This window comes from Schistocerca cancellata, chromosome 12 (genome assembly GCF_023864275.1).
Source record: "Schistocerca cancellata isolate TAMUIC-IGC-003103 chromosome 12, iqSchCanc2.1, whole genome shotgun sequence".
Lineage (NCBI taxonomy): Eukaryota > Metazoa > Arthropoda > Insecta > Orthoptera > Acrididae > Schistocerca > Schistocerca cancellata.
Genome location: NC_064637.1, coordinates 134,435,205 through 134,460,837, shown reverse-complemented (window position 1 = coordinate 134,460,837; position 25,633 = coordinate 134,435,205). Strand labels below are relative to the sequence as shown.

At 42.1% G+C, this 25,633-nt stretch overlaps 1 protein-coding gene across 1 annotated transcript in view; it reads right to left on the bottom strand.

The window, feature by feature from the left end:
• Positions 1 to 25,633, bottom strand: part of LOC126109906 (phosphoserine aminotransferase-like) — a 94,997-nt gene that overhangs the window by 14,739 nt on the left and 54,625 nt on the right. The window contains exons 3-6 of the mRNA XM_049914994.1: positions 20,124 to 20,239; positions 11,122 to 11,283; positions 7,567 to 7,661; positions 7,191 to 7,360 (exon numbers count right to left, since the gene is read on the bottom strand). Coding sequence (XP_049770951.1) covers positions 7,191 to 7,360; positions 7,567 to 7,661; positions 11,122 to 11,283; positions 20,124 to 20,239 — 543 coding nt within the window. The remainder of the gene's footprint in view (positions 1 to 7,190; positions 7,361 to 7,566; positions 7,662 to 11,121; positions 11,284 to 20,123; positions 20,240 to 25,633) is intronic.

The window sequence follows — 25,633 nt, the reverse complement described above, 5'->3', positions numbered from 1 at the left end:
GTGGTCATCATCTTTAATATCTTCTCAACCCTCTTTGAAACATTCAAACCGCTCGTAAATTCTTGTCTTACTCATAGTAGATTCACCAAAAGCTGCAGTCAATATTTCAAATACAGTGCTGCACTTTATTCCATTTTTCACGCAAAATTTAATGTAGATTCTTTGACCCATCTCCTTTCAAAGTAAATATCTGCCAAGCACTCAAAAACACATATAATCTTTTCAACTGTCAACAATAAACAAAATATTCAAAACAGCTGAAAATGCAACAAAACCATTGAAAATGCAAATGTACACCATAAACATGTGTACCAAAAAGATAAAAGATTACGAAAATTGGATGTATAAAGTCTTTGAAATTAAAATAATCCTGTCAGTTTTCAATCACACATCGTACAATAAACTGCCTTTCTGATTATTCTTTTTCTTGTACTGTTCATGCACACTAATGCAAATTTTACCTGTCAATTCTTGCTTTCATCTTGAGCCTTGCCTCACTTCCACATTGTAACTGTGTCTAGAAATTCCTGTCTCTTACCAGCAGCATTATTTTTTATTGACCATTCACTGTCCCGTACTCATCTGTCGAAGTCTGTGATGCCAATTCCTTCATCTTTGTCTCCGGTTGACCTTAAACAGATTTTTCACACTCAACCTGAGGTTCAGATGACCTGTCTCATTCCCTTTACAACTTAACAGTCTTATGACTCGTTTGAGGTGACCCGTCACAAATTCTTCTCTTACGGCAACCTCTTCATCTCAGAGTACCAATTTCAACCGACATCCTCAATAATTTGCTGAATGTATTCCATTCTCTGTCTTCCTCTACAGTTTTTACACTCTACAGCTCTCTCCACTACCAAGGAAGTTATTCTCTGATGTTTTACCATATGTCCTCTGTCCTATCCCTTCTTCTTGTTAGTGTTCAGGGGGTGTCTGCTCTGCTACACAATATGTTCAGAGGAAGTGCACATGCAGCTTATGTCTATCTTCCAGACTTTGATACAGTTGGAATCCTTGGTACAAAGGATTTAGGAGTGGCATCTGGACAGACTGAACAAACAGTTGGTTGTAGTGCAATTATTGCAGAATCAGTGGTGATGAGATGGACTCAGGAATACAGTGTGGAAAGATGAGAAGGCACAGGTCATTCCAAGACCATGAGACCATGAGGAGATCATAGGATTGCTCAATTGGCTCATACAAATAAACAGATGAAGCGGCTGAAATCTGGGCAGCGGTTACAGGCAGAGATCGCTGGAGCAATGAAGGGTACCTAGCAAATAGAAAAAAGCACAGGTCATTCCCATTTTTAAGAACATCCATAGGACAGGTGCACATAATTACAGGCCTATATCATTGATGGTGATCTGTTGCAGAATTATGGAACATGTCTTATGCTCAAGAATTATGACTTTTTAGAGGACAAAAATCTCCCCTGTAAAATTCAACAAGGATTCTTCAAATAGAGATCTTCCAAAACTCAGCTCACTCTGTTCCTCTGTGAGATGCATAGCACTGTAGACAAGGGCACTCAGATTGATGCTGTGTTATGAAACATCAGGAAGGCATGTGACACTGTCCCGCACTGCTCTTTAGTGAAGAAAATACCAGCTTACTGAGTGTTGGAGCAGATTTTCAACTGGATTCAAGGTTGGCCTGCAGATAGAACTTAACAATTTGCTCTTAAAGGAACAAGATCGACAGCTGTAAAGGTAGTTTCTGGTTGAGATCTGGCGAGTTGGTGTTTCCAAAATGCTCATGCCAAGCCTTTGCCAAACTTGGATATATCATGTACTTTCCCCAGTCTACACATGGACAACATGTTCACTGATGCTACATGCACTGAGCATGTGCCTTGCTAGAAGTCATTCCTCCCCAGGTGATGATGCTATTGCCTGGATGGGTTTATATTGATAGTAGGTTGGTAGTCATAATGTTGTGGGTGATCAGTATAAATGACCTAGTAGAAACCATCAGCTGCTCTTTAAGACCGTTCACAGATGCGGTTGTGTGTATGAAAGTAGCAATGCCAGAAGGTGGTACTAATCCGCAGAATGACCTGCAGAGGACTGATGAATAGTATAGAATGTGGCAGTCAACCCTGAAAGTAAATAAATGTAACATATTGCTCATACTTAGGAAAAGGAATCACTTACTGTACAACTACACTATTGATGACAAATTGCTGGAAATTGTAAAATATCTAGGAGTAACTATCCAGAACAATCTTAAGTGGAATGAATGCATAAAACAAATAGTAGGAAAGGCAGATGCCAGCCTGAGATTCATAGGTAGAATCTTAAGGGTATGCAACTCAGGCACAAACGAAATGGCTAACGATGTGCTTGCATAACCAGGTCTTGAAAATTTGTCATCAATCTCGGATCATTACGAGGTAAGACTGATAGAAGAGATAGAGAAGATCCACTGAAGAGTGGCACATTTTGTTATGGGATCGTTTTGTCAGCGTGAGAGTGTTACAGAGATGTCCAACAAATACCAGTGGCAGACACTACAACAGTGAAGTTATGCATCATGGGGAGGTTTACTATTGAAGTTTGAGGCAACACATTACTTCCACCCACATACATTTCCCAAAATGACCAGAACAAGAAAATTCAAGAAATTAAAGATAATGAGCTAATACAGAGGCTTACTAACAATCATCCTTTGCGTGTGACATTTGTGAATAGAACAGGGAAGGGGGAATCAGTGAGTTGTATCAGAAGTATCATCTGCCACACAGCAGTAGATAGTTTGTGGAGTACAGTATAGATGTAGTGCCACCACAAACCTTACGGAACGGATCACTGGAGCTGGGTTGGGATCTCACGTTGCCGTGTGTTGTTTATGGCTGACACTGTACAACAGCCAACAGACACTCATGTGGCATAGAACCAGAGACAGCTGCGACATCAAGTGGTATTCTGTGGTGTTCAGCAATGGTCCTCACTAATGTCCGTGGTTGTCAGCTCGATGCGGATTTCGTGAAAGATGACAGCGAGTAGCAGTTTTTGAGATCCGCTCCTCTCCAATTTCTGGAGTCACGGTGTTGGCAGCTCTTGAATATGACAACAACAAAGATATAGTAATTGTTCAAGGAAGACTTAGTGCTTGCCAGCATGTTGTGGAAATGGTAAACCTGTTGTATACCTCATGACTAGCATATCAAATGGCATATTCCACCAGTATAATGCAAGACCCCTCCCCACATGACAGCTCCCATCACAAATGCACTGATGAATGGATTAATCATTGGCTGACTTGCCCAGTCTCCTAATTTTTACCCACAGAAAATGTGGGTTGATGGTAACATGTATATGCTGCCTGACAAAAAAGTAAAGAACCCATTATACATAGTCAGGTATCAATGAAACTTTGTGCATATACACACCATCAGCGGGTCCTCAATTATTTGCTGGATGTATTGCAATCTCTGTCTTCCTCTACAGTTTTGGCTCTCTACAGCTCCCTTTAGTACCATGGAAGTCATTCCTTGATGTCTTAACAGATGTCCTATCACCTTGTCCCTTCTCCTTCCACATATTCATTTCCTTTCTGATTCTATGCAGAACCTCCCCATTCCTTCTCTTATAAGTCCACCTAATTTTCAACATTCATCTGTAGCATCACATCACAATGCTTTGATTCTCTACTGTTCCAGTTTTCCCGCAATCCATGTTTCACTACCATACAACGCTGTGCGCCAAATGTACATTCTCACAAATTTCTTCCTGAAATTAAGGCCTATGTTTGATACTAGTAGACTTCTCTTGGCCAGAAATGCCCTTTCTGCCAGTGCTAGTCTGCCTTTGACGTCCTCCTTGCCCTGTCTTCACTGGTTATTTTGCTGCATAGGTAGTACAGTTCCTTAACTTCATCTACTTCATGACCATCAATGGTGATGTTAGGTTTCTCACTGTTCTCATTTCTACTACTTCTCATTACTTTCGTCTTTCTTTGATTTACTCCAAATTCATATTCTGTACTTATTAGACCGTTCATTCCATTCAGCAGATCATCTAATTCTTCTTCACTTTCACTCACGATAGCAATGTCATCAGCGAATCACATCATTTATATTGTTTCACCTTGAATTTTAATCCCACTCCTGAAGCTTTCTTTTATTTCCATCGTTGCTTCTTCGATGTACTGACTGAACAATAGGAGCAAAAGACTACATCCCTGTCTTACACCCTTTTAAACCGAGCACTTTGTTCTTGGTCGTTCACTCTTATTATTGCCTCTCAGTTCTTGTACATATTGTATATTACCCATATTTCCCTGTAGTTTACCTCAATTTTTCTCAGAATTTCAAACATCTTGCACCATTTCACACTGTGGAACGCTTTTTCCAGGTTGACAAATCTTGTGAACAAGTCTTCATTTTTCTTTAGTCTTGCTTCCATTATCATCTGCAACATCAAAATTGCCCCTCTGGTGCCTTTAGGTTTCCTCAAGCCAAACTGGCTGTCATCTAACACATCCTTTTCTTCTTTCAATTCTGTGTGGCAGGTGGAACTGCTACCAAAATTCACTCGTGTTATTCATATGTAGAGTTGTTACCATGCCTAGTGGGGGATACAAGGGACCTGAACAGCATTAGACATTCAATGATCACTCTGAAGAGCACACAGATGTCTCTTGTTCACAAGAGACAGCATTACCACAACCCAACAGAGTTTGAAAGGGGCCTCATTGTAGGTCTCCATTTGTTATGTTGTATTTTAAGTTCTACACATTTTGAATGTTTGGTTTTGAAATGTACTATATGGATTTTTGTAGTGTTCAGTTTCAACCCATTTAACTGGAACCAGTTTTCTAAGGTATCCAGTGTGCTTACGATGGAGCTCAGAATTTTTTCTGAATCATCATCTCCAATTAAAACAGAAGTATAATCTGCAAACAGAATTGATAGGGAATTTATATTTATAGATAAGTCATTTACATACAATAGGAACAGGATTGGCCCCAAAATGGAGCCTTGAAGCACACTTTGTGATACTATACTCCATTTAGAATAATAATTCACTGCATCTGATGTGACAGATACCCTTCATTTTGCGTTGTGTAAGTATGATGTTAGCCAATTTGTCTAACTCGTAGATAAGCAAGTCGTGGTTCACAGAGTCAAATGCTTTTGTGAGATCACAGGAGATACCTGCAACTTTACTCCTCTAATCCAATGATTTGCCTATCTTTTCAATAAATTTATTCACTGCATCCACAGTGTTTTTCCTTGCTGAAATCCAAATTGGTTACTTATACTAATATCATATTTTACAATGAAGTTTCTGATCTGATTGCAGCTACTTTCTCTACCACTTTTGACAGGACTGGAAGAATAGAAATAGGCCTATAGTTTCCCACATCATCCTTTGATCCTTTCTTGAACAGAGGTCTAACTTTGGAATACTTCAAAACATCAAGAAAGCATCCCCATTGAAAGTCTGCTGAGGAGGTTACTGATGTAGCAAGATGTCAGCTCTGACACTGACCAGTAGATTGGTATATACGGGTATGCAGGCCCTCCTAGTAACGTAGTGTAAAGCCATCAAATTACACAGAGATTATGTTGTAAAATAGGATTTTGTAACCAAAAGAGCGGGGAGTATTGTGGTGTGCTGGAACCCTGAATAAAACCATGCTGCTTTCAGGAAACTGAACACCCCTTGTATTTATTTTATGAGTTTCCCATTATTGCCAGCCTGTGCTTTACTGTAACCAAATCTGCTTTAACTCTGGTATCATAACAGCAAATTTCTGCCCTGTCAACAAGCTTTATATCTGTGTTTTTGAACAGTTATACATATGCTGGAATGCTACTAAAATTAATACTTATTTAAAACTCAAACAATAAATGCTCCCATTCCCAGAAGGATGATATATCAATAAATATAAACTTATATATAAAAAATAAAGATGCTTTAATTTACCAAATGAGAAAGCACTGGTATGTTGACAGACACAATAAAATAAAAAAACACACACACAAATATTCAAGCTTTCGCGACCCATGGTTGCTTCATCAGGAAAGAGGGAAGGAGAGGGAAAGACGAAAGGATGTGGGTTTTAAGGAAGAGGGTAAGGAGTCATTCCAATTCCGGGAGCGGAAAGACTTACCTTAGGGGGAAAAAAGGACAAGTATACACTCGCACACACACACACACACACATCCATCCACACATATACAGACACAGGCACACATATCTAAATGCAAAGAGGTTGACATGTCAGTTGAGGCGGAAGCACAGAGGCAAAGATGTTGTTGAATGACAGGTGAGGTACGAGGGGCGGCAACTTGAAATTAGCGGAGGTTGAGGCCTGGTGGGTAATGGGAAGAGAGAATATATTGAAGGGCAAGTTCCTATCTCCAGAGTTCTGATTGGTCGGTGTCAGTGGGAAGTATCCAGATAACCCGGACGGTGTAACACTGTGCCAAGTAACTGACATGCCTACACTGTGAAGCCTTCTATGTGGGAATGACCAGCACAAACTGTCCATTTTCATGAATGGACACAGGCATACAGTGTTTGTTGGTAATGAGGATCACCCTGTGGCTAAACATGCCTTGGTGCACGGCCGGCACATCTTAGCACAGTGTTACACCGTCTGGGTTATCTGGATACTTCCCACTGACACCAACCTATCAGAATTCCGGAGATGGGAACTTGCCCTTCAATATATTCCCTCCTCCCGTTACCCACCAGGCTTCAACCTCCGCTAATTTCAAGTTGCCGCCCCTCGTACCTCACCTGTCATTCAACAACATCTCTGCCTCTGTACTTCCACCTCAACTGACATCTCTGCTCAACCTCTTTGCATTTACATATGTCTGCCTGTGTCTGTATATGTGCGGATGGATGTGTGTGTGTGCGAGTGTATACTTGTCCTTTTTTCCCCCTAAGGTAAGTCTTCCCGCTCCCAGGATTGGAATGACTCCTTACCCTCTCCCTTAAAAGCCACATCCTTTCGTCTTTCCCTCTCCTTCCCTCTTTCCTGATGAAGCAACCATGGGTTGCGAAAGCTTGAATATTTGTGTATGTGTTTGTGTGTTTTTTATTTTATTGTGTCTATCAACATACCAGCACTTTCTCATTTGGTAAGTTAAAGCATCTTTGTTTTATATATATATTTTTCCCACGTGGAATGTTTCCCTCTATTATATTCAATAAATATAAACTTACGGATACATTGGGGGAGTATTGTGCACTGAATTGTCCTGTGCATTGATTTTGAAGTCCAGGATTGTTGGCACTATTGGCTGTGCCTTTCCTATGAGATCTTCACGGATTATCACCACTGTTACTCCTGATGTTCCAACATTCTTCTGGGCACAGGCAAATACCACCCCAAACTGTTGCAAACACAAAAATAGTAGTTTAAAATATTACTTAATTTTTATTCTGTGGTTATTAAGTTCATAATTAATTCTCACTATGAGAAAGTTCCTACATGGATAATAATAATGTTTCTGTCAGTCATTGCCATTCGTACGCATTCATTTGACATGTTACACCATCATATGAAAACATATTTCACAATCATTTATCATTTTTTTACCTTAGACACATCAAATTCTTCTGAAAGGAAGTTTGAAGACATATCACAGACAAGTGGGACACCTTTTGTGTCTGGAATGTACCTGAATTCGACACCTGAAAGCCAAGGAAAGAGACGGTTAAGTAATAAAGTTTATTGTAAAAAATTATGGTTGTACAAAAAATGATAAGACCAACAAAAGTACTAAAATTAGGCAGAAATGCAGCTGTAATAGACTGCAAGTAAAATATAAATAATTGGGAATGAAGCACAATGACTGAGCAAGATGGGGCTGTGGTTTAGATTGCACTCAAATCTGGAGTAATCCAGGTTCAAATCTCTGTCCAGCCACCAAGATTTTGTATTTCTATGGTCTATCTAAATGACTTGGAGCTAACACTATGACAATCCCTTAACAAATTCTAATATATTGTTATAGTTTTAATTGGTATTTCCATTGTGCATTGTCACAGTTTCATGTTTTGCCATTCTGTTTTGTTTCCATTCAATGAATTTGGGCTAAACATACACATATTTAATTAATGAAAGGCCGCTCCAGTTGCTGATACATACTTCATGTAACTCCATGACTGGCTTTGGTCTTCACATACAGGGTGTTCAGAAATTCCCATACAAACTTCTGGGAGTTGTAGAGAGGAATGAGTATATAATATTTTGAATTGGAGCCCATGTCCAGAAATGTAACTTTTCTGTGCTACAGCCATTTGAAACCATGTTGGTAACACAACCACTTTTACAAGTAATTGATTAGGCATGATCCAGTACATTACTTGTTTTACTATTCCACTCACCAACAGCCAAAAAAATTGCTCCTGTACTTATTGGCGGGTTTTCTTCAACATGATTTAGTGCAGCTTCTTCCAATTTGGGTGTGTGGCGTCTCCTTGGAGCACCACATTCACACTTGGCAGCCAGAGACTGTTGTCACATGTGTGTGAGTCGCATTTGCATGAGTGTGTGTGTGTTGTCTAATTCTGATAAAGGCCTGTTTAGCCGGGAGGTTCATCTGACTGCCTTTTTGTTCTGCTTATCTGCAACTCAGCATCTCCACTATACGATGAGTAGCAACTATCCTTTTCATAGTATTGTCATTATTCCAACCTGGATTTTCCATTATTTGAAATGTGTTTCACTTCTACACACATCAAAAAAAGTTTTGCATCACCCCAGTTTCCAGAGCTCCTGAAGTTAGACATTGACTGTGGATATTGTATCATAGACACAGTCCCTTTGACTGTTCAGAGATGTCACTAAACCTGCCCAAAGATGTAAACAACCATGTACAACAATGTACGGAGGGGGTCCGACAGCCGATCAGTTCCAGTCATTCCACCAGGAAGGAGGTACATGGCTCGTGTTGTCTGTTGTTCAACCACGCCTAGGCGGTCAATACAACGGTTTGATCACCTCCGCATTGTTACTTTGTGCCAGGAAGGGCTCTCAACAATGGACGTGTCCTGGTGTCTTGGAGTGAACCAAAGTGATGTTATTCAGACATGGAGGAGATACAGAGAGACAGGAACTGTCAATCACATGCCTCGCTCAGGCCGCCCAAGGGCTACTACTGCAGTGAATGACCTCTACCTACGTTATGGCTCGGAGGAACCCTGACAGCAATGCCATGTTGAATAACTCTTTTTGTGAAGCCACAGGACATCATGTTATGACTCAGAATGAGCACAATAGGCTGCACAATGCGCAACTTCACTCCAGACGTCCATGGTGAGGTCCATCTTTGTAACCATGACACCATGCAGCACGGTACAGATGGGCCCAACAATATGCCAACTGGATCGCTCAGGATTAGCATCACATTCTCTTTAATGATGAGTGTCACATATGCCTTCAACCAGACAACTTTCGGAGACATGTTTGGAGGCAACACGGTGGGGCTGAATGCCTTAGACACAATGTCGAGCAAGTGCAGCAAAGTGGAGGTTCCCTGCAGTTTTGGGGTGGCATTATGTGGGGCCATCGTACGCCGCTGGTGGTAAAAAAAAAGGGTGCCATAGTGGCTGTACGATACATGAATGCCATCCTCTGGCCAATAGTGCAACCATACTGGCGAGGCATTCGTCTTCATGGATGACAATTCGCACCCCCATCATGCATATCTTGTGAATGACTTCCTTCAGGATAACAACATTACTCAACTAGAGTGGCCAGCATGTTCTCCAGACACGAACCCTATCAAACACAGATTGAACAGGGCTGTTTATGGATGATGTGACCCACCAACCACTCTAAGGGATCCATGCCAAATCACTGTTGAGGAGTGGGGCAATCTGGACAAACTTGATGAACTTGTGGATAGTATGCCACGACGAATACAGGCATGTATGAATGCAAGAGGACGTACGTCAGAGTATTATAGGTACCGGTGTGTACAGTAATCTGGACCACTCCCTCTGAAGGTGTTGCTGTATAGTGGTAGAGGATGCAATGTGTGGTTTTCATGAAGAATAGAACAGGCAGAAATGATGTTTATGTTGATCTTTATTCCAATTTCCAGCACAGGTTAGAATTCTCGGAACCGAGGTGATGCGAAACTTTTTTTCGATGTGTGTAAATAGAAGCAATGCTCAGGTTGCCATCTCCAATATGAGACTTGGTGGACCTTCAGCAGATTGAGAACAGGGGTGAAAAGATGAAAGACTAATTTGAAGAAGTGGGGTGTCAATGATGCTGAGCTTTGTGAATGTGGGGCAAGGCAGGACTCTCAACATTTGGTTTTCAGTAATCTGAGCAAAGCCTGTGATATGGAAGACTTGTTTGCAGCAAACAATAGTGCCAGTCTGACTACTGAACATTGGACTCACAAAGCATGAAATTCTCACAATCAATAATTTTAGACTATAGTTTTAGAGTCATATTGTGGTTTAGTGGTTGTTAAAAAAAACCTTGGATAAATAAATAACTTCTCATCTCATCCAGTATGTCTCCCCTGATCCCGGGTGCTGGGTGAGTTTTCCAAATTCTACCACTTTTCCTAAAGCTCACCAGTCCTTTTACGTCACCCCTCTTCCTTCCCCTTCTGCCAGATGAAGGAGCCATTGGCTCTGAAGACTTGCATACATAATACCTTTATATGCATGTTCTAAAATATGAGGCCCAGTTGTAAATTTTAACGGGTATCCTCTTCTCTTCACAGTAACAGTGGCATATTTCCAAAATGAAGCAGAACACAGCAAAGCCGGTATCTTGTAGATTTTCTTTCCTCAGCTGAACTATGTTTCACACATTAGACACACCAGAGGTAGGAATGCTGTAGAATGTGTAATTTTGCAGGCTAAGATACGGGAGTCTCAAAGGCATATTACTTTATTCTGTTTGTTGACAGTAAGCTTATAATAGTGTAGTCTGTATAAATTTAATAATGGAAGAAATAAATAAATTTGGAAGAATATCAACACTTCTAAAAATGGCAGATACAATAGTTACAAAAATGAATGCAAACTACAGATTTCACTCATTAATTAGAAACTTAAAGAGTATGGCTACAGTTTCTAAACTGATGATACTTTTCCAATAATTAAATTTTCATCTCACACTAACCATGTATTGTCTCATTGGCACAATAATAAACATATGATGCATCTGGACTGAGCTTCCACGTAGATTGGTTAGGGATGTCGTTGTACGCATCCATCTTTGGCAATACCATATTCACCTTTCCATACTTGGCTGCCTCTTTAGCTGCTTTGCTTGACCAGCTTCCTGCACAAGAGAAAAGAAAGATACATTTGTTTCAAATCAGAATTATTAAGCACAATGCCCAAACTTTTGCCCTACAAAATTGATTCAAAATGTATTTTCCATTACTTTTTTAATCCTCAAACAAAGATCAAAAGAAAAACAATTTGCAACAAAAACTAATCGTAGCTGTTAGTTCTTTCCTCTGTAAAGATAGAGGGCTATGCAGAGAAATGATATACATTCACTCATCATATTCTGTAGGTCTCATCAAGAATGGAAACTTCAGGGATGTGGAATGAGTCATGGAATATACTAACAAAAGATAAGGAAATTACAGAAATTGAATCTTTTACTGTAAACAACTACTACCTGAATGAATGGCCAACGCCAAGTTGTGGCAACTGCAAACTTCAATGTCCAGTTGCCGAAAATTCTGTGCACCACAACAGCAATAACTTCAATAGCTGCTTCACTATGCGGGCCATCTGGATACTCCCTTCCAGCACAAGTTTCTCTGGACTACGTTGGTCAGAATTGTTGCTCCAGCATATCTTGCAATCTCGCAGTTCGCTCCTTCCCTGTCCAGACTGGCATTCTCTCTCTCTCTCTCTCTCTCTCTCTCTCTCTCTCTCTCTCTCCCTCCCCCTTTTTCCACCCTCCTCTTTTCTCTTTCTCCCATGTCCATCCCTTCATTTCCACCTCCCTATCCTTCCCTTCCCTCACTCCCCCACTCCCTCCCTCTATCTCTTATGTGTCTACCGTCTGAACTCCTTTTCTGTTGTTGTGCAGTCACTGAGTCATCTGTCAAAAGATCTGCCTCTCACTATACGCTGGTACACCCAACATGCCTCATGCAGCCTTCCCTAACCCCTCCCCACTTCCATCTACCCAGGCAATGGCTCTCAGTAATCAATAGGCAGTCCTGTCACAGCCGCATGTCCATGGGGGCATCCATTTCACCCCCTTGCACTGATATGTGTGTTGCCATCCTGGACATTACTTACCTCTTGAGCAAGGACCTGATTGATTGATTGATTGATTGATTTCTTTATTAATCCATGTAACAATTTACATTGTGTGGATTTCGTCAGCAAAATCGTATACAATACAATATACCTATAATTTATACACATAAAATTAATATTTACACACATTTTAAGGTATCTTACATTAGTTTTATATCCTTATGTAATTTCCTTATAGTACTGAACAATTCTGGATTTCATATTATAATTTTTTCCTTGTGTATTACAATGCAGGCTACTTTAATCACACTACATGTTTTAATTCAGTTAGTCCATTACTGTGTAATAACTTTTATTTAATAAAATTTTTTTTAGTTTTGTTTTGAACTTTCCAATTGTGTCAATATCTTTTATATTTTGGGGTAATTTATTATATAATTTAATGGCATTGTAAACATGCTCTGCTGAGTTTTAACTTTATTTTCCCTCTCTAGGTGCAAATTGTATTGGTTTCAAGTTTCATAGCTGTGTACTAAAGAATTTTTAACATAGCAGTCAATTTTTTTTTTTTTTTTTTTTTTTTTTTTTTTTTTTTTTTTTTTTTTTTTTTTTTTTTTTTTTTTACATACATAATACTTTGAAAAATGTATTCACAGGGGACAGTTAGGATTTCCAGCTTTTGGAAATGTTCAGGGCAGTGAGCCCTACTGCCATTCTTGGTTATTATACGAATTGCTCTTTTCTGTAATTTGAAAACTATTTGAATATTTTTTACAGTTGACTCCCCAAAATACTATTCCATAGGTAATAACAGAGTGGCTATAAGAAAAATATACAGATCTGACACATGTAGTATCACACACTGCAGTCAGAATTCTAAGAGCATAGCATGCAGTAGCGATACCTAAAACACTGGTACAGACAGAACATTCCTAGTTGCCTGGTGTGTTCTCATGTGTGCTTTAAGTCACTGAAAGCAACATTGGCAACTATCTTTTACCTTCATTTTCAAGTGGTTGTACCTCTCTTCAAAAGCATTTTTGGTCTTTGTCCATATGACCTTACCCACTGATTGTTTCTTGCAGTTTGTCCTCATTTAGCAAAACCAGTCAATATAGTATAATTGAGGAGGCTGAAGCTTTCTTTTGATTTTACTCACATTTAGCAGATGTAAACACAAATTGCATTAAACAATATATTTATTGTTTTCTGTTAATATGGTATACAGGCTAAGTTTCTGTGACATCTTTGTCTTTTGTTAATGTAGACCTTGACTCATTCCACATCCCTGACAGTTTTCCTTCTTGCTGGAACTACAAAACACAATGAATAAATGGCAAATAAGATGTACTGTAAACAAGCATCCGTTGGTACAGATGCTGGTAACTGTCTTCTTAGAACAATACCATATGTAATTGAGTAACACTCACTCACTCTCTATCTATCTATCTATCTCTTTCTCTAGCTGACATCCCCACCATTGCCCAGCAGGTATTCATTTCGCCAACTTTATATTAGAAATGAAAAATAAGCTATGTTTGTAGTATAATACTGAAAAATTTCATTTCATTTCATGTAAACTCATTCTAAATTTTGAAACAATTTCTGTATGCTGTGCACAGCTGCTTCGCTTGTCTCCAACACACTTTTGTAATCGCTGCCATAGCAACCCCTCTTCATAGCTCTGAAGACAGCTATTGTTTTATTGTTTTTGCCTGCAGCCATTTGCACTTTGCAGTTAAGAGCGGTCAAAAGTACCATCAGGTGTCATGGATTTCCTTAAGTTTACTCAACTCTAGTAGTGCCCTAGTAGTAGAGAATAATTATATTGAAACTTCATGCATCATGTGGCATTTGTTCACACATCTCAATGTTTATGACTCATATCTCCTGATCTTTGTGTCATACAATGACAAAATATTTTAGGTACCTTCAGTGGCATGTATGGATACTGTCTGCAATATGTGTTGCAAATAGAGTTAATAGCAATAAGTGATAAATTTAAACATCATGCACAATTCAGTAGTTTCTCATGCATCTCATTGCTAATGATGTCACATCTCCTGAACTAAAATAAGTAGGTGGTTCTTACCATCACACCAATTGCTGCTTGACAGTAATGGCTATGTGTACCAAGTTTCACTGAAATCGGTTCAGCTGTTTACGAGGAGATGTGGAACATAATGCACACGCATACAGGCATCCTTCGTTAAAATGTCTATGAATACTATCCAACCATGATATTATTCACTTGTCCTCCTGTGGTCATTGTCAGAAACACACGGTCACATTACAGTAAACAAGTACAGTCTTAACTAAGGAAAATGCATTGCAGTGTGAATGATTTAAAGGTAGCTGTGCATGTACGAGGGTTGATCCAAAAGTAAGATTCCCAAAGAGCTCCAACTGCATGGGAAGTTGTTACAGAAATCCGTCAACATTGCTGTGCGCAGCTGTTCCCCCACTCTCGATTCCGCATGGCCGCGCTTTGCTGCTCTGTTCAGTATTGGCTCAGCAAGTGTCCGTTGATGGAGGTGCCCATTTTTGAACACGCCAAGGGCGAGATTCAGTCCATAATTTGGTTTTTGCAAGTAAAAGGAGCTCCACTCATGGATATTCACTGTCTGTTGACACATGTGTATGGCAACAAGTTTATGTCTGTTCAACAAGTCCAAAAATTATGTAAGGAATTTAGTGCCAGTCAAAAAGCGGTCCATGATGAGGAATGGAGTGGAAGACCTTCAGTTTTGGAGGCGGTTATCAAGATGGTCCAATGTGAAGTGCTTCAAAACAGGAGGATCACCACCTGTGAGTCTGTTGCTCAGATTCCTGAGAGTTCTTACAGTACAGTTGAAAGAGCTTTGACAGAAAAATTGGGGTATCACCTTGATGGGTACCGTGCATGCTGACAGCAGAACACAAGGAGAAATGCTTTCACTCTGCTCACCAGTTTCTTCAAGATTGTCAAGAAGATAAGGAAGGGTTTTTGGACTCCATTATTACAAGAGACGAAATTTGGGTGTTTCATTTCACTCCCAAAATACAAGAAAAATCTAAACAATGGCATCACTCAGGGTCATCAGTCACAAAGAAGTTCAAACAAACTCCTTCTGCTGACAATGTCATGGCCACTATGTTTTGGGATCATAGGGGACAATAGTGTTTGATTTCATGGACCCTGGGACAACAACCTCTCAGACAGTCATTGTGAAACACTACAAAAACTCAAATGAGCTCTCCAGAGTTGCCAGAGAAGACTGACAGAAGGTCTAATGCTACTTCACAGTAACACTCCACCTCATGTCTCAAGCCAAACCTAGGAAGTTTTGACAAATTTTGGTTGTACTGTCATGCCCCTACCACCTTACAGTCCAGACCTCACACATAGTGATTATCACTTGTTCCCCAAGTCAAAGGAACACTCGAGTGGCCAATGCTCCCAGAGCAGCAATGAAGTCAAGGAAGAGGTGAAACAATTCCTCAGCAGGTTGGCGGTGGAGTTCTATGACACGGGGATACAGAAATTGAAGGGCCATCTTACAAAAACGCATAGAGAAAGATGATGATTATGTAGAAAAATAGAGCTAAGTTTCTTCCTTCCAATTATGTCAATTTCTATGTGAATAAAGAATGTTGTCTATTTGTAAAAATGAAGGGTACTTTATTTCTGGATCAACTCTCATTCTATTAAGTATTTCAGCGCATACTCGTGAAATGTCAAGATAAAATCTCAGAATAAGTTGATCATAGTGCTCTCACTTCCAAGTACATTAATATTGCATTCAACTAATTTCCAGCATTGCCTGGACATGTATATACTGCAACCTTCTACCAGGCCATCTTCTCCATCAGCCCCTCTCTGTCCATCTCCTCCACTCCTCACTCTGTCTACCTCCTCCATCCCCCACTCTCTCTCCATCTCCTCCTATCCCTCTCTCTGGTCATCTGGTCTTCCCTCCTCTCTCTGTCCATCTGCTCTTCCATCTCCATTCATCTGCTCCTTCCCCCTCTCTGCCTATCTTCCCCCCCCCCCCCCAACTCCATTTCTGTCCCTCTCCTCCTCTTTCCTTTCTCTGTCCACCTCCTCTTCTCCCCTCTGTCTCTGTCCATTTCCTCCACTCCCTTCCCATTCTCTCTGTTGTTCTCCTCCTCCCCCTTCCCTCTTCCACATTATCACCCTCAGCATATTAGGAAGCTGGTGATTCTTGCTCTGATAGCATTTCTTCCCAAATTGTAACTAACATATGTAGCAAATTTGATTGAAATCACTCCAAGCATTTAGGATGTGATTTTCACCCATGGCTTTGCCTTCACATGCAAATTTCAAACATAATTCACACATATTTCACTCATATTTGTACATACATTTCACCTATATCTCTAGCGAATTTTGCCTGCAGTTTCACTTTCATGCTGCTGAACGTTTGTGGCATCACATTTTCTAAATTATGTGCTGTACAATGATATAATTTTGCAGGTACATCCTGTGGTATATGTGGCTACTGTCTGTGAAATGTGTTGCAACTAGAGTAAGAAGCAAAATAGTCATAAATTCAAACATAATGTATAATGCAGCAGTTTTTCAGGCATCTCGGTATTTTATATATATCTCCTGAACCGTGTATCGTATGTTGATATATTTTTGTAACTTCTTCCAACAACATATATGGATACTGCTGCAAAACATATTTTAAATAGAGTTAGTAGCAAAGTAGTAATACATTTATGCGTCACACACGATGTGGCAGTTTCTCAGGCATCTCAGAATTTATGACATAATACATTCAGAAATATGAGTTGTACAATGATAAATTTTACTCATTCATTCAGTGGTATATTTGAATACTATCTGCAAAATGAGTCATGAATACAGTCTACATCTACATCTACATATATACTCTGTAGCCCCCAAGCGATGTTTTGTGGAGTGCACAGTTTGCAGCAAAGTCGTATTTCCCCTCCTCTGTTCCACTCACAGATCGCAAAAGGGAAAAACAATTGTCTGAACGCCTCAGTACAAGCTCTAATTTCCCTTACCTTTGAATGGTGATCATTGCATGATTTGAAAGTAGGTGGTAATAATACATCCTCGGCAAAGATCGGATTTCGGAATTTAGTGAGCAGCCCCTTCCGTTTAGCGTGTTGTCTATCTGCAAGTGTGTCCCACTTCAAACTTTCTATGAGATTTGTAACACTCTCATGATGGCTAAATGTATCAGTCACCAATCTTGCCACTCTTCTTTGGACCTTCTCAATCTCTTAAATCAGACCCAACTGGTAAGTGTCCCATACAGACGAACAGTACTCTAATACTGGATGAACTAATGTATTGTAAGCAATTTCCTTTGTTGAAGGACTGCATCACGTTAGGATTCTACCAAAAAACCACAATCTAGAGTTCGCCTTGGGGAGAAAAGGAGTTTGTGGCACAATTTTACAAGAAGAAGGGACCAGTTGGTAGGACATGTTCTGAGGCATCAAGGGATCACAAATTTAGCATTGGAGGGCAGCGTGGAAGGTAAAAATTGTAGAGGGAGACCAAGAGATGAATACACTAAGCAGATTCAGAAGGATGTAGGTTGCAGTAAGTACTGGGAGATGAAGAAGGTTGTACAGGATAGAGTAGCATGGAGAGCTGCATCAAACCAGTCTCAGGACTGAAGACCACAACAACAACAACAACAATAACCGCTTCCAAAGACTGTGCATTGATTTTGTACTCGTACATTAATGTGGATCTTCATCTTGTTATACGCAGTAGGTTACACTTACTAATATTGAGAGATAACTGCCAGTCATTACACCACGCATTTATTTTCTGCAAATCCTCATTGATTTTTTCACAACTTTCATGTCATACTACTTTCCTGTAGACTACAGCATCATTGGCAAAAAATCTAATGCTGCTGTCAATACCATCAACCAGATCGTTTATGTAAATCGTAAAAAGCAGTGGATCTATTATACTGTCCTGGGGCACACTGAAGTTACACTTGTTTATGTTGAAGTCACTCCTTTCAGGAAGACATAATGCTCCCTGTCAGTTAGAAAACTTTCTATCTAACCACATATGTCATCAGATAGACAGTAAGCGAGCACTTTTTGGACCAATTGATAGTGCAGAACTGAGTTGAACGCCTTTCAAAAGTCGAGAAATATGGCATCAACCTGGCAGCCGGTATCTAGAGCATGTTGTATATCACAAAGAGAGCCAGCTGTGTCTCTCATGACTGCTGTTTCCTAAAACCGTGCTGGTTTCAGCAGATTAACTTCTCAGAGTCTAGGAAGGTCATTATGTCTGAACACAAAATATGTCCCATGATTCTACAACAAATCGATGTCAGTGAAATTGGCCAGGAATTATGTGCACCTGATTTTCTACCCTTTTTATAGATTGCTATGACCTGGGCCTTCTTCCAGTCTGTGTAACCTTCCGCTGTTCCAATGATCTCTGATAGATGATGGATAAGAATGGTGCTATATCTGTAGCATAGTAAACATGAGTGAGTAGTAAAGAAGTAATAAACTAAAGCAGCATGCTTCATGCAACAGTTCTACTGCATGAATAGCTAAAATGTAGTAAGCAACACATCTTTTTCCTTTTTTCATTTTTTGGGGGTTGTCAGTTTTGTAGAGGCTTTACATTATGTGGAAAGTTTGTGCTCTCATTCTCAAATACTGAATGTCTAAAGTAAGTCACGTCTGCAGCTTGTGGTATAGTGGCTAGTTTTGCCACCTCTGGATCACGCGGTCCCAGGTTCGATTTCTGTCCGGGTTGGGGATTTTCTCTTCCCAGGGACTGGGTGTATATGTTGTCCTCATCATATCATTTCATCATCATCATCATCATCATCTGTGGCAGTGGCTACACTGGACTGAAAAAAAATTGGACTGTGTAAAAATTGGGACTTCGTACGGGCACTGATGACCACGCAGTTATGTGCTCCACAATCTAGAACATCATCATCACCATCATCATCATCATCACATTCACATGTCATGGGCTATGCTGCCTTTTCAACCCTGCACATTTGATACGTAAGTGGTTCTCAACCCCACACAAATTCTTTCCAGACAGTAAGTTATATGTATATCAAGTTTGGTTGGAATTGGTCTATTGGTTTAGGAGATGTAGAACAAAAATACATACTTACATACATACATAAGTACATCTATTCTTATAATATATACAAATTAAATGGTATAAGCACAAATAGTGATAAGAAGTAGAGTGATTGTGTATTGTTAATACTGTCATGCTTCTTTTGTTACTGTATGACTTGCCCATTCCACGTAACTGAAGGTTCCGCTTCTTAGTACGACCTTGAAAATACAATGAATGATTGAACCGATGAATGAATGACAATATTCTTTGCCAATAAATTAGAGAGGGACTAATAAATGTAATGATACATTTGTCTAAGACAACTCCTCCACCTCTCTGTATCATCAGTCTGAGATAATCAGATCACAGCACATAATATCATAAATCCTAACATTTGTAAGCAACACATCGTTCATATGTTATTGCATATATGACACAGTGGGGAAAACCATCACCTTTTCTCACTAGCCTGATTTTGACAACACATGTTGTATCTTAATTTATACACTGAAAGCTGCTCGTGGAGGTTTGAATATTGTACAGTAAACCTACAACCTTGTGTAATAATACCACATACATTAATACATGGAAAAAATGTATCTCAAATATTAACAATTCCTGACAATATTCCATCAGAGTAATAGACTTTCATGGATGTAATACTTGTAAAGTTCATGACTCCTTTTGACTATGAGACTGGTGATAGTGCTACAGTGAAATATAAATAAGGAAATAAGTTCTGAATTTGGAATGTTCATGTCACATTACACAATACTATTCTTCTAACTTACCAGTCACAATGTAATCAGCACTTCCACCGGATGGCATGAGGTTCATTGGAACTGCTGAAAATATACCTGTTGCGCCACCTTGCAGGAAAAGTATTTTGTAATTATCTGGTACTTTTCTGCAAAGAAACAAAACATCATCCTAGTAATACACATTATCAATGCAATTAAGAAAACTGAACATAATCACAAGGCATCTCTTTCCTATTCTCTACTAATATATTACTTTTGTTTCTGTAGTTAATTTATCGGAAATGTATTTATTTTCTTATTTTGTTCATTTAAGTTCATTATATTGTTCTTTGTCGATTACATTTACTCTGGTGTTGTCTCTTTCCAACTGATTTAAGTTTTTCAACATTTTATAGGGAACACTCTACCTTCCATGTACATTATGTTCAATGTTCAACACTAGAATTAATGTAATCAGTAAAGAACAATAAAAAATTATGGTACAATAAAACCACTGCAACAAATGAGGAATATCATTTCAAAAATATTATATCTATCAATGAACAAAACTAACTTCAATACTTTTTTGTATAGTTTCCAAAGTGGTTTCCATGCTGTGAAATCAGATTGTAACAAATCATATTCACAGAGTAAATAGCTGCTGAAAACTGCAGTTTTTTGTTTTTGTTCTTTTTTTTTTTTCAAATTGTACTCAGCCCTGCATAGTGTGTGTTTCAAGTTGTGTTGTGTCCAACATTTACTGTTCACAAAGCTGATTAGTTTCTTTGCTGAGCTGATTGTACTGTCAAAGAGTGCATTTTTCTCGACAATGCTACATGTTCAATAATGTCAGTTATCTTTCACTTGTGAGTTGTTTGTAAGAGAACAGCTCTTTTGTTGATGGAGGAAGAAACTGCTGTAGGTGGTAATTCAAGAGGAAGCCAAAAGAGGCAAAATAAAATAAAAAAGGACTATCAATTTAAATCACCATACAGTAGAGTGAGTGAAGCAAAGAAGAGTGATGTGAGTAATTTGCTATGCTAATGTTTTTGGATGACAGATGGAGTGTAGGAGATTTAGATTATTGACGCAGTTCCTATGGTAACTGGTAATGAGACAGAAGTTGGTATGTCAGTCTGTGGTTGCTAGGAAGAGTCAGAAGACTTGCACCAAAATTGAAGAGAAACTGATAGAACGGCAATTTTGAACACGGGCACCCCTTACCCTGCTGAATATGCCTACTGCACTGACACAGACGTGTCCCACCCTGAGGCAGAGCCTCCTGCACCGACAAGGGTGCCTTCCATCGACACAGACACCTCCTGTACCGACACGGGTGCCTCCCGCCCTGACAAATGCCTCCTGCACCCACTCAGAAGCCTCCCAACTTGATGAAAATGCCTTCTGCACTGACTTGGACACCTCCCATCCTGATGCAGATGTCTCCTGCACCAACTTGAGCACCTCCCATCTTGATGCAGATGCCTTCTGCACTGACTTGGACATCTCTCATCCTGATTCAGATGCCTCCTGCACCAACTCGGGTGCCTCCCACCTTGATGCAGATGCCTTCTGCACTGACTTGGACACCTCCCATCCTGATGCAGATGCCTCCTGCACAAACTCGGGCACTTCCCACCTCGACGCAGATGCCTTCTACACTGACTCAGACACCTCCCATCCTGATGCAGATGCCTCCTGCACTGACTTGGACACCTCCCATCCTGATGCAGATGCCTTCTGCACTGACTTGGACACCTCCCATCCTGATGCAGATGCCTCCTGCACAAACTCGGGTGCCTCCCACCTCGACGCAGATGCCTTATACCCAGACTCAGACACCTCCCATCCTGATGCAGATGTCTCCTGCAACAACTTGGGCACCTCCCATCTTGATGCAGATGCCTTCTGCACTGACTTGGACACCTCCCATCCTGATGCAGATGCCTCCTGCACTGACTTGGACACCTCCCACCATGATGCAGATGCCTTCTGCACTGATTTGGACACCTCCCATCCTGATACAGATGCCTGCTGCACTGACTTGGACACCTCCCATCCTGATGCAGATGTATCCTGCACCAACTTGGGCACCTCCCATCTTGATGCAGATGCCTTCTGCACTGACTTGGACATCTCCCATTCTGATGCAGATGCCTCTTGCACCAACTCGGGTGCCTCCCACCTTGATGCAGATGCCTTCTGCACTGACTTGGACACCTCCCATCCTGATGCAGATGCCTCCTGCACAAACTCGGGCGCCTCCCACCTCGACGCAGATGCCTTCTACACTGACTCAGACACCTCCCATCCTGATGCAGATGTCTCCTGCACCAACTTGGGCACCTCCCACCTTGACGCAGATGCCTTCTGCACTGACTTGGACATCTCCCATCCTGATGCAGATGCCTCCTGCACTGACTTGGACACCTCCCATCCTGATGCAGATGCCTCCTGCACAAACTCGGGTGCCTCCCACCTCGACGCAGATGCCTTCTACACAGACTCAGACACCTCCCATCCTGATGCAGATGTCTCCTGCAACAACTTGGGCACCTCCCATCTTGATGCAGATGCCTTCTGCACTGACTTGGACACCTCCCATCCTGATGCAGATGCCTCCTGCACTGACTTGGACACCTCCCACCATGATGCAGATGCCTTCTGCACTGATTTGGACACCTCCCATCCTGATACAGATGCCTGCTGCACTGACTTGGACACCTCCCATCCTGATGCAGATGTCTCCTGCACCAACTTGGGCACCTCCCATCTTGATGCAGATGCCTTCTGCACTGACTTGGACATCTCCCATTCTGATGCAGATGCCTCTTGCACCAACTCGGGTGCCTCCCACCTTGATGCAGATGCCTTCTGCACTGACTTGGACACCTCCCATCCTGATGCAGATGCCTCCTGCACAAACTCGGGCGCCTCCCACCTCGACGCAGATGCCTTCTACACTGACTCAGACACCTCCCATCCTGATGCAGATGTCTCCTGCACCAACTTGGGCACCTCCCACCTTGACGCAGATGCCTTCTGCACTGACTTGGACATCTCCCATCCTGATGCAGATGCCTCCTGCACTGACTTGGACACCTCCCATCCTGATGCAGATGCCTCCTGCACAAACTCGGGTGCCTCCCACCTCGACGCAGATGCCTTCTACACAGACTCAGACACCTCCCATCCTGATGCAGATGTCTCCTGCAACAACTTGGGCACCTCCCATCTTGATGCAGATGCCTTCTGCACTGACTTGGACACCTCCCATCCTGATGCAGATGCCTCCTGCACTGACTTGGACACCTCCCACCATGATGCAGATGCCTTCTGCACTGATTTGGACACCTCCCATCCTGATGCAGATGTCTCCTGCACCAACTTGGGCACCTCCCATCTTGATGCAGATGCCTTCTGCACTGACTTGGACATCTCCCATTCTGATGCAGATGCCTCTTGCACCAACTCGGGTGCCTCCCACCTTGATGCAGATGCCTTCTGCACTGACTTGGACACCTCCCATCCTGATGCAGATGCCTCCTGCACTGACTTGGACACCTCCCATCCTGATACAGATGCCTGCTGCACTGACTTGGACACCTCCCATCCTGATGCAGATGTCTCCTGCACCAACTTGGGCACCTCCCATCTTGATGCAGTTGCCTTCTGCACTGACTTGGACATCTCCCATTCTGATGCAGATGCCTCTTGCACCAACTCGGGTGCCTCCCACCTTGATGCAGATGCCTTCTGCACTGACTTGGACACCTCCCATCCTGATGCAGATGCCTCCTGCACAAACTCGGGCGCCTCCCACCTCGACGCAGATGCCTTCTACACTGACTCAGACACCTCCCATCCTGATGCAGATGCCTCCTGCACTGACTTGGACACCTCCCATCCTGATGCAGATGCCTTCTGCACTGACTTGGACACCTCCCATCCTGATGCAGATGCCTCCTGCACAAACTCGGGCGCCTCCCACCTCGACGCAGATGCCTTCTACACTGACTCAGACACCTCCCATCCTGATGCAGATGTCTCCTGCACCAACTTGGGCACCTCCCACCTTGACGCAGATGCCTTCTGCACTGACTTGGACATCTCCCATCCTGATGCAGATGCCTCCTGCACTGACTTGGACACCTCCCATCCTGATGCAGATGCCTCCTGCACAAACTCGGGTGCCTCCCACCTCGACGCAGATGCCTTCTACACAGACTCAGACACCTCCCATCCTGATGCAGATGTCTCCTGCAACAACTTGGGCACCTCCCAATTTGATGCAGATGCCTTCTGCACTGACTTGGACACCTCCCATCCTGATGCAGATGCCTCCTGCACTGACTTGGACACCTCCCACCATGATGCAGATGCCTTCTGCACTGATTTGGACACCTCCCATCCTGATACAGATGCCTGCTGCACTGACTTGGACACCTCCCATCCTGATGCAGATGTCTCCTGCACCAACTTGGGCACCTCCCATCTTGATGCAGATGCCTTCTGCACTGACTTGGACATCTCCCATTCTGATGCAGATGCCTCTTGCACCAACTCGGGTGCCTCCCACCTTGATGCAGATGCCTTCTGCATTGACTTGGACACCTCCCATCCTGATGCAGATGCCTCCTGCACAAACTCGGGCGCCTCCCACCTCGACGCAGATGCCTTCTACACTGACTCAGACACCTCCCATCCTGATGCAGATGTCTCCTGCACCAACTTGGGCACCTCCCACCTTGACGCAGATGCCTTCTGCACTGACTTGGACATCTCCCATCCTGATGCAGATGCCTCCTGCACTGACTTGGACACCTCCCATCCTGATGCAGATGTCTCCTGCACAAACTCGGGTGCCTCCCACCTCGACGCAGATGCCTTCTACACAGACTCAGACACCTCCCATCCTGATGCAGATGTCTCCTGCAACAACTTGGGCACCTCCCATCTTGATGCAGATGCCTTCTGCACTGACTTGGACACCTCCCATCCTGATGCAGATGCCTCCTGCACTGACTTGGACACCTCCCACCATGATGCAGATGCCTTCTGCACTGATTTGGACACCTCCCATCCTGATGCAGATGTCTCCTGCACCAACTTGGGCACCTCCCATCTTGATGCAGATGCCTTCTGCACTGACTTGGACATCTCCCATTCTGATGCAGATGCCTCTTGCACCAACTCGGGTGCCTCCCACCTTGATGCAGATGCCTTCTGCACTGACTTGGACACCTCCCATCCTGATGCAGATGCCTCCTGCACTGACTTGGACACCTCCCATCCTGATACAGATGCCTGCTGCACTGACTTGGACACCTCCCATCCTGATGCAGATGTCTCCTGCACCAACTTGGGCACCTCCCATCTTGATGCAGTTGCCTTCTGCACTGACTTGGACATCTCCCATTCTGATGCAGATGCCTCTTGCACCAACTCGGGTGCCTCCCACCTTGATGCAGATGCCTTCTGCACTGACTTGGACACCTCCCATCCTGATGCAGATGCCTCCTGCACAAACTCGGGCGCCTCCCACCTCGACGCAGATGCCT